This window comes from Dryas octopetala, chromosome 6 (assembly GCF_963921425.1).
Source record: "Dryas octopetala chromosome 6, drDryOcto1.1, whole genome shotgun sequence".
In the NCBI taxonomy this organism is placed as follows: Eukaryota; Viridiplantae; Streptophyta; class Magnoliopsida; order Rosales; family Rosaceae; genus Dryas; species Dryas octopetala.
The window spans coordinates 14,838,124-14,848,038 of NC_141371.1; the positions used below are offsets into that span (position 1 = coordinate 14,838,124).

Below are 9,915 nucleotides of genomic sequence, written 5' to 3' on the forward strand. Positions count from 1 at the left end.
CCCCACCTTCCTCACCTTTCCTTCTCTCTATCTTGCTCTCATTCTCTCTCCCTCTCCCCTTTCTCTCTTTCTCTTAGATCTGGGTTTTGAGGCAAACCGAGCCGCCAGCCATCCACCAACGACTTCCGTAATCGACAACTTACCCGAAGGTCAGCAACTTTGGGTTTTGATGTGATCTGGATCTGGGCAGAGATGACAGAGAAAGAGAGGGAGAGAGGGGAAGATAGAGAAAGAGAAAGAGAGGGGAATAGAGCGAGAGAGAGAGGGAAATGAGAGGGAAAGAGAGATAGAGATAGAGAGGCAGAGAGAGGGAGGGTGGCTGGGTGATGTGGGGTGGGGTGGGGTGCTGCACAGGAAAAAGGAGCTGTCGGCCCACCACCGGCGACTGAGTGGGTGGGGTGAGGTTTTTCTATTTTTTTATTTCCTTTTTTTTTTAGAAAGTATTTATTTATTTTTTAATTGTAAAAGACCTAATTGCCCCTTCCACGTAAGCACTACGTAGGCGTTTTTTGACGGACTCATAGACGAAGTTGACGGAATATTGAAATTGTAAAGTTTGGAGGGCAAAGTGGGAGGCATGAAGTTTCAGGGGGCAAATTGAAAATCGAAGTTACTTTCAGAGGGCATTGGCGCGAATAAGCCTATTTTTAAAAACTAAAAATAAAATTCAAAATTCAATAAAAAATTCCTGAAAAAGACACTCAAACCTCTCTCCACTCTCCACCATCAGCAACACACCCACCCACCTGTTTGAATATGCCCAAATGCAAATCGTAATCGTATTGTGTATATTTCTGACATTACGAAAAAAACTTGTCTTTTATGTGTCATCTTTCATATACATAATATATCTTTATATATGTGTGTATTCATAAAAGAGGTCCATAATTTGAAGTTGAGAGAATAATAATATCATAAAAAAATTAGAACGGTGAGATTTATCTCCTTCAATACTTAAAGTCTAAATTGTTCCTGGTCGCAAGATTGATATCTGGACAATGTCAAATCCAATAAGATGATTAACAGAACGACAAAGCTAATTTGAAAACCGTCATTCATAATCATTGTATAAAGTAAAAAATGGTCATTCGAAGCCATTTTTCTTACTATCGACATCTATTTATTTAGGTCCATTAACTTTAAGTACCAAATTGTAATGTTTTTTCATTTCAACCACCAAAACATTTATGTCATTTTACTTTAGGTACTAAATTTCAATTTAGTTACCAACTTTAAAAAACATGGTTATATCGAGTTGTGACTGTCTAACAGTCATAACTTTTTATTGATTTGTTGTTTTTTCAATATTTGCATGGCTTAAACTTTAATGTTTAATTTTTGGGTTATAGGACTTCATCCCCTAAACCTAAATCAAAAGTATGAAACTCTTAAAAATTTTGATTTTTTATAAATTTTAAACAGTCACAACTGTATAACAAACTGATTTGTGACCTAATCCAAAATGTTTTATTCTAGGTTAGTACCTAAACTAAAAAAAATTAGAGTCTTGCTGCTTTACTGAAAAACTATTGATATTTGGTATTTAATCCTAATTTTCTATATTTATTTGTATCAACTTTTCCTTAATAACTAATTTTTTTTTATAAATTAATACATGTCAAATTGTTATTGCCCGGTGACTGAAAATGACTCTTAAAGACTTACTAGCATAGTTCAATAGCGGGGCTTTCTTGTAAATTCAAAGAGAAACGGTAAAACCCTTGAAAACCCTTTGAAAAACCTAAACCCTGCACAAACAAGCAAAGCCGTAAGTTCTCGATTGAAAGGTTTAGCGATTAAGGCTTACTCCTTTTGTGTATTTCTTCTCCAATTTTCTGATGGCAAAGCGTTTGGTGCCATTGTTGAATCGTGTTCTTGTTGAGAAAATTGTCCCGCCATCCAAAACCAATTCCGGAATCCTACTCCCTGAGAAGTCTTCAAAGGTATACTTTCCATTTTGCCCACTCCTTACTTTCTCATTTTTGTGTTTATTTCCCGATAAACTGGAGGGTATTGAGATATAATGAAAATTTGAGTGGTCTGTGGTTTCTGGGTTGTGAATTCTCTTTGGAAATGATTTGGGTCGCTGGCGTTTTACTGATTCGTTGGCTATGGCTGTGGTTTTTTAGTTTTCTTGGATTTTTATGTAGTCGAATGTTCTTAGTAATTTATATTTATTTTTTATTGCTTTCTTCATAGTTTTCTTGCAGTCTCATTGTTGAACCAGTAAATCCAAAAAAAAAAAAAAGTTAAGCATGACTAGGTTATATGAAAATTTTCATTCAGTATCAGATGTAATGGCCCAATTTGACTACTTTTATGGTGGCAAAACAAAGGTCTTGTTTAAAATCAAAATTAAAACATCTCTTTCTGATCTGGGTTTTCTGAATTGAATTTTTTCCCCCTGTTATTTAGAAGTTTTGAACGATAAAGAATAGATGCAAATTTACATGAATGCAGGTTTTTTTTTTTTTTTTTTTTGTCTTTAATACAACATGAATCTGGCGTTGGTCTTTTGTGAACTCAAGTGTGCCTATATTAGAAAATCCCAAAAATGATATTTTGGGAGTATTATAAGTCTAAAACATGTTTGGAATATATCTTTTTTGCATAATTAAATCTTTTTGTGCTTTATGTTTTAGCTGAACTCTGGAAAAGTTGTTGCTGTGGGTCCTGGTCTTCACAATAAGGAGGGAAATTTTATTCCTGCAGTAGTAAAGGAAGGAGACACTGTTCTGTTACCAGAGTATGGAGGAACTGAAGTGAAGCTCGGTGATAAAGAGTACGTATATACTTCTCACAGGGCCTCATTGCTTGTATTACTAGAATGTGCCATATATTTATTTCTTGAAATCAATAAATAATGCATTGTCTACTTCTTTTTTTTTTTTTTTTTCTAAATGTTACGCATAGTCCATTGGTTAAGTTATTAATATAGGAAACATCTTTTCTGAAATCCATGACCTTCCCCAAGATGGACATCTTGGATCTTGCTCCATATGATTTGATTATAAAATTCTTGTGCTGTTTCATATCATGAATAATGGGGTAGACCATGGAAAGGCTTCATTGAGAATTCATTGAATAAGACATTTTCCTGCCATACAGTTTTGGGCTTTCTTTTGTGTGTTTGTTTGGCAGCAATGCATTAATGTGTAAGTATAGTTGTCTTGTCTTTTATTGTCTTGAATTTTGAGATAGATGCACATGCAATGTGTATGTTGTTGACTCTTAAATGTTGTTGACTTCCTCTAGTATGACATTGCCCGTTTTGTTTAAAATAAGCCACTAATCTTCTTGTTAAGTACTTAAAGGTTCAAGAACGACTCTGCCATTGATTTTATTTGTCACTCTCTTATTCTTTTTACTACTCCACAACCTAACATTCTTATGTTTACCTTCTTAATATTTTTTTCTTGTCAATCATTTGTATTCTGAGCACCCGTGGTAAGAGGTCATAAGTACAATTGTATATTTTTTTCCTCACTAGCTTGCACTAGGGACAATAAAGATGATGATTGGTAAAATTGTATTAATATCTAGAGGATATGTAGAATTTAGTGACAATAATAGGGTAAGAAATGACTAAATAGAAAGCATGTGAAATTATGCTTGTATCTATCTATGAATAGACAGATGTGTGTATCGATACACACACATATAGATAAAGCTCTAGGTTCAAGCATGTTAGTTGAGTTTTTGACTAGTATTACAATTCACTCAATAAGGCATCTTTGTTATTTTATGGTGAATGCCCATTCTCATCTTACTGAATGTCTTCAGGGCAGTAGAGCAGAACTGAGTTTGATAATCATCATATGAGCTCAATTCTAGGCCATAGAGTGATGTCAACTTGAATTGAGAAATTTTAGGTAATTTGAGTTGAGGTCGAGCTTATGACACTCAAGCTTGTTTGGTAAGTTTCAGGCAAGTTGGAGCTTACATTAGCTAGGTTTGAGTAATCTACAAAAGTCAAGCTTGATCTTGTTTTAAAAGTTGGTTAATTAGCTTACATAAAAATGGAAATTGTTTTGAAAGTTGTTTTTGAAGGTGTTGACTTTAACAACCTAAATGGAAGATGCACATTAAAATGGCATGTATTTCAATATATATAACCACTTTACTGTCTTTTATAACATGTTTTTTTTCCTTTCGGTTAGCCAACCAGATTTATGGTAAGACCCCCAAAATTTATTTGTTGGGTTACATTAGCAAATGTCAAGTCTCAAGTGCTGAGTTAGATCAAGGCACCAGCTGATACGTGGTATTTATTGGGACATGCCTTAAGGAATATTTGGTGTGCCTCAACTCAAAGTTATTGTGGCAGGTTTGAAATTCTTTCAAAGTGGGCCTGAAAATGGCCAGTTATGGTTTCTGAATTTTACAATGAACAACATCTGAGAATACATGCTCTGTTATATACGTTATAGGAACTTGTGAGTTGTGACAGTAGTCACAGTACTGAAACAATACGTGTGCTTCTGAGACCCTTATCTATTATTTCTTGGGACTTTCTTATGGTTTGTCTGATTAGATGCTCATGAATTTCCTTTTTCCATTTTAGGTACCACCTATACCGGGATGAGGATATATTGGGAACACTGCATGACTGATGTACCATCTGACCTGTGACCGTGTCAAATTTGTTCATGAGTTATTCTTGTGGATTTGAGGAGTTCTGTAGCATGTATTGGATACAGCCTTTTTGCTATTATCCTTAGTTTTATATCTGTTATGTGCCTATAAATTATCTGAAAGAAACATGTAATGCTTTCATGTTATGGGAGAATAATTTCAATGCAACTACAACCACTTTGATTTGTGTTGGAGTATCACATAAACTGATTAAACATATTGAAGAAGTTTAATTTTAAAACTGTCATCTGTAGTGGAACTTGAGTTTTCTGATAACAGTACGCTTTAGATAGAAATATGTAAAAAATATGGCTATTTAGCATTCAAAAATGTTAATCGATAACTTGTTGATAAAAAGAAAAAAGTGACATCTGAACTTATTGTTTGTAATGTAGTGATTTTCTTACAACTTGTTCAGTTGGGGGTTGAATGTTTGAAGATGAATACTGATCTGCATGAAATTTGTTTGGAATGACAAGCAGATGATCAAATTGATAACCAGAAGTGTTAGTTTCTGATTCAGTTATTGAATGTCATGGTATGAGACCTTTTTGCTTCCCTTCCCTTATTTATGAATTTTCTCAGATCTGTGTCAGTTCTGGCAGTGGCTTTCCTCCCAGAAATGAACTGAACAGAACAAGTGATCTCTCTGGCTGTGTATATGGAGCTTCATGAGCTGCTCCTCTGATGGTGGCAAAAGACAATATATCACCGTATACTTGTGTCCATCCAGCAACCTGAGAAGTTTAAATAAAACAAAAAATTAAAGAAAGGGTAGAGGGAGGAAGACAAGAAATAGCTTCCAATTGTCCGATCATAGAGAAGTTAAAAAGGACCTGTTTTTCTTCAAACCAGACTCTGTAAGGCACAGTTGTATTCAGTCCCAATCCCTTTGCCAATGCATTCACCAGTGTCCGGGTCCCAGTTAGTGGGATAACAGAATCCTGATCTCCACTGTATAAATGTGAAGGCATATTAGTGTTTGTAAAGATTTGTTTTTGTATAATGATGAGTAGGTTTTGGTTACCTGAAAACCAAAACTCGGAGTCCAGACTTGACCAGTGAATCCAAAACATGAAGCATCGGTATTTCTAGGTTCTGCCGCTGATATCTGAGGATACTGTTGTAAAGAAGATAATCAGAGTTAAAAGGAAAAGAAAAGCCAGTGTAATGAAAAGTTAACAACAAGAAACTGATTGAACCAAAAAAAACAATTAACTGCTACAAAGAGTAAAACAATCCAAGAATTCGAAGATGTTGTAACCACTCAAGACTCAACATGTGTGGGATCTGGGGTTTTATCCCATGAGGGTTCGGTGCAATTTAGGAGATCTATCCTCATTATCTAATGACAGACACTCACTTATCCGATAATAATTGTATTAGTCTACACAGTTTCTAGCAGAAGAAACTGTTACTCTCAGCCTAGCTGAGTTACATAGCTAACTTAGTAATAACAGTCCTTAGATCAGATATGGAAGACTGAGATGCTCTTAAAGTAACCGATTTAACTCAACTATTAGATTGGAGCTGATATATTTATAAGACTGTGAATTCATGGAATTTATCATACATAATTTTTTTCATATTTTGATTAGTATGTGCAATCTACTTAGGTTTTCAGCACTAGAATTTCAGGTGAGATGATTACTCGCTGCAAATTGTCCAATTTGCGACTCCAACAAGCCGAGCATGAAGAGCCTCCTGCACATCTTTCCGGTTCAAGTATTTCGTTGTTTCATCTTCAACACACACATCTATCTTTTCTGTTTCTTGCTGTACAAGTGAGTCCAAATTAAATATAACAAAGTTGAAGAAACTGGGTAAATAAACAGCATTTCAAAGAAATGAAAAGAGCAAATAGCAAGTCTCACCAGTTGGTTCAGTTTCACAGATTGAGCAGCAACTGATGATAAACAGACATCAAGAGTAACATCATATGGGTCGATATATTTGCTGATTTCTCTTTCGACTTGGCTATATACAGCAGCACAAGCAGGGGTAAGTGCACCGCTATGAATTATCTGTCTAAAAATTTGTGAATAGTTGCAGACTGAAGTGAAGATTTCAAAGGTGGCATCTGAGATTACTCCATGAGACCAGAAGTACTCCGCCCGTGAGTTGAAATCTGTGTTGAATTCCAGAAGGGGATTGCCTATCTGCAAATTAAGCATAAAAAGCTCAAGCATGTGACATGTTAATCAAAATCATCAATCATTTCACTTTTGAAGTTTTCATTTGCTTACTGCTATTCCCTTCAGGTTGATTTTCAGTTTTGATTGGACAATGAGTTGTGCAAGCTGTGGAACATAGTGGCCTGGTGACAAACAGAGTTGTTTAGCTCCATATATGTCTTCAAAATTTTCAAGTTGGTCAGTGATATAAAATGGTGTTTGTTAAGCGAATGATTATACCTCCATAGCTTTCTCCTGTGATGAAAAAATCCCTGCTTTGGTACTCCGGGAATTTGTCAAACCAGCGCTGAAGGAACACAAGATTTTCTTTTGCTGAAGAGAGAGACTTGGAGTCAGTTTTGTCCAAAATAGCATTTTGATGGGTGTAATTTTTTGCTTGTAAACTATACTATGTAATAAATATACTATGCCTTTTGGTTCTATGTAATGTTGAATGAAGTTTCAGACTTTGAAGTACAATGCCTATTTGTAGTTTGGTACTTCAACTAATATCTGCAAGATCACTTTCACCCCGCACAGAGCACAAGCATTTTCGTGGTTCACCCAATTTGGATTACGTCCACAGATGTATTTGAGGTGTTCACATATAATGAAGGAAGATTACATTTTACAAGACATTTAATAGGAGAATGGAGAGCCCTTGTACGTTAGCAAATGTGGGATTCTTTCCCTTATACAAGTTTATGTGAGAGTTTTCTATTGTAAACATCTTAATTATGCTGGATTTCGGCTAGGCCAACTATGGTATAAGCAAATAAGCAATTAATTTGTAACATATTTATGTTCTTGGATTGATGAAAATTAAAGTCATGATGGAAGTGAAAACCTGTTATTGCATCGTTCGCAGAAGTATAGAAGGATTGGTTTGCTGAGTAGGAGAAACCAACTCCTGCAGGTGATTCCAAGTACAGCATATTTGCTTCTACAAAGAGGATGAAATCCAGAAGAAGAATTAGTACTAACAATAATTAATTCACTTGATTTGGCACAATTAATGTGATATAGCATTTATAGACTTAATGGGAATTATGAATTTATTATTACCTTTGTTCCAGGCAAAAGCATTGTTGAGCAGAATGTCTCCACTTGGTTTAAAAGGTCCATGCTCACAGAAAGCTCCAGCTCCAACAGATGAACAACCAGGCCCTTCAAATTAAATTCAGAAAAGCTCAATCTAATTAAGTACACATTTGATTACATATTTGTAAACTTGTAATTGGGTCACTGCATATAGATAAATAAATGTAAGCTGACCTCCATTTAACCAAAGAACAAGAGGCTTTGAAGTAGAATTGGTGTGTGCTTCAGCAAAGTAGTAGAAAAGTCGTCTGTTTTGCTTTTCATTCACAGTTATATATCCTGCATATTGCTGGAAATTGACCTGTGGTTGGCCTGGCAATCTGGTGATTTTGTCAGCTTCTGAGAGGGAGTTTGCTGTCAAAAATGTTTGAATAAGAGCTGCACAGATTGCTGTGATGATAGCCCATTGCCTAGGTTGCAGCATATTGAGAGAGAGAGAGAGAGAGAGAGAGAGAGAGAGAGGCAGCTTCAAATATTTGAGTGTGTCTTCTGTGAGGGATGGTATGGAAGTATCATAAGGGTCTTTATCTGGATTCTAACTCTATCCTTATCTTTCTCGTTTCCTTAGTTTTGGTACTAAATACTAATTATGAAAGTGCACTGAATCATCATTATATAATTTGTATTGGTACTACCATTATGACTAAAGAAATGAATGTTTCATTTTCTTTCTCATTTATTTCCCATCTTCCTTAACATGTTTATTATTAATTAATCTAGAATTTTGAAATCTGAAGCACCAAGAAGAAAACAAATTCCGTAATCTCAAATACAATATGAATTGTATTGGATTCTACAATGAAATGATAAATAAATAAATAAATAAATAAAATAGATGAATATTGTAACATTGTTGCGGAGAAGTCTATTCTTTAATTTGAAAATAAGAATGTGCCTTGTTCTATTTTTAACATTACGACTTTGTTTTATCTAAAATCTTCACAGGTCGCCATTGCTCATATCGAGGAATCAAAATCAAAGAAATTTCAAAAATTGAATTGACTTGGTTTTTTCCGCAACGTGTTTTACTCTACCTGTCTGTGATGACAGATTGTATTATTTGCTTTCCTAGCTTCTTCGTGTGGTCACATGCTTAATGTAGGAAAAGTCTTTTGAACAATTATTGTATACAACGTAGGCCCCATCACATTTTTTTTACCCTACTCTCATATTATGATTTTAGGGTCAACAAATAATACACTATTGTGAGCTTGTTAAATTTTCTAAATACTATGAAATTTGACAGTGTCAAATTTAACGAACAATTAAATCTACTTTCTATGTCTTTGAAGGTTTTGACTATGGTGCAAACATTACATCACATGCAGACATTCATTTGACATTTAAATCTTTTTAAAAATACATTCCTCTTTAATAAAGTATAGTTTTCCACATTGAATAATAGGGGCATGTGACACGATGTTTGTATGTCTCGCTTTGAAATGCTTCTATGTGATTAGGTGAGATTGGTTAAGCTGTTTGTGTGGTGTTCAAGACAAATGTGCCCAATTTGATCGGATGTCCCCGAAGGGATAAGAAAACTGTGTTGGGGTAGGTATTATAGAAAATCATTTGATAAATTTTATTGTGTTCACATGGTGGGAAAGACAATGAATGACTCGCAATATGAAACCTAGGGCATATATGTATCACACATCACATTCATGATGTGAAATTCTGGGGGACATGTAGCTAGTGGAAGGCCCAACTAAATTGAAGAGTCTTTTCTATAATCATATACTATATCTCCGGCCCCAATCTGGTAAAGAGGATTTTGGACACTTGCATATATGATTTTCCAGCACATGTTTCAATTTTGGACTGATGCTCTTATATATACACTTGTAATTTTTAGTGCAGCTAGCTATTCTATGATGCATCATAGATATGCAGAAAAATGAATGCTTGAAAAAGGCTTTGGTGCGTGAGTGGGAACAAACAGTTCATACCATATTGTGGTCAATGGTGTCACCATTAAAAATAGACAACGCTTTTTAGATATCAT

The 9,915-nt window shown here is 34.9% G+C and overlaps 2 protein-coding genes across 2 annotated transcripts; one reads left to right on the top strand and one right to left on the bottom strand.

Annotated features, from left to right (window-relative positions):
- Positions 1 to 1,717: 1,717 nt before the first annotated feature.
- LOC147282704 (10 kDa chaperonin, mitochondrial-like) lies at positions 1,718 to 4,820 on the top strand. The gene is made up of 3 exons (XM_086246570.1): positions 1,718 to 1,943; positions 2,643 to 2,782; positions 4,565 to 4,820. Exons 1-3 carry the CDS (start codon positions 1,839 to 1,841, stop codon positions 4,611 to 4,613), a joined length of 294 nt encoding a protein of 97 aa, XP_086102696.1. The 5' UTR covers positions 1,718 to 1,838; the 3' UTR covers positions 4,614 to 4,820.
- A 374-nt stretch (positions 4,821 to 5,194) lies between these two features.
- On the bottom strand, positions 5,195 to 8,395 carry LOC147282705 (serine carboxypeptidase-like 45). Its single transcript, XM_086246569.1, has 10 exons — positions 8,085 to 8,395; positions 7,875 to 7,976; positions 7,657 to 7,752; positions 7,050 to 7,142; positions 6,882 to 6,952; positions 6,510 to 6,794; positions 6,287 to 6,411; positions 5,663 to 5,755; positions 5,472 to 5,589; positions 5,195 to 5,372 (listed from the first exon to the last, which is right to left on the bottom strand). The coding sequence occupies exons 1-10, from the start codon at positions 8,332 to 8,334 to the stop codon at positions 5,217 to 5,219; spliced, it is 1,389 nt and encodes a 462-aa protein (XP_086102695.1). The 5' UTR covers positions 8,335 to 8,395; the 3' UTR covers positions 5,195 to 5,216.
- Positions 8,396 to 9,915: the final 1,520 nt, after the last annotated feature.

Excerpts from the sequence above, each read along its gene's own strand:
- LOC147282705 (XM_086246569.1), bottom strand. The coding sequence starts at position 8,334 with ATGCTGCAACCTAGGCAATGGGCTATCATCACAGCAATCTGTGCAGCT. Across the intron at positions 7,977-8,084 it reads TGTTCTTTGGTTAAATGGAG|GGCCTGGTTGTTCATCTGTT; the intron begins GTCAGCTTACAT and ends TTTAATTTGAAG. Across the intron at positions 5,756-6,286 it reads AATTGGACAATTTGCAGCGA|TATCCTCAGATATCAGCGGC; the intron begins GTAATCATCTCA and ends TCTTTACAACAG.
- LOC147282704 (XM_086246570.1), top strand. The coding sequence starts at position 1,839 with ATGGCAAAGCGTTTGGTGCCATTGTTGAATCGTGTTCTTGTTGAGAAA. Across the intron at positions 1,944-2,642 it reads TCCCTGAGAAGTCTTCAAAG|CTGAACTCTGGAAAAGTTGT; the intron begins GTATACTTTCCA and ends TTTATGTTTTAG. Across the intron at positions 2,783-4,564 it reads GTGAAGCTCGGTGATAAAGA|GTACCACCTATACCGGGATG; the intron begins GTACGTATATAC and ends TTTCCATTTTAG.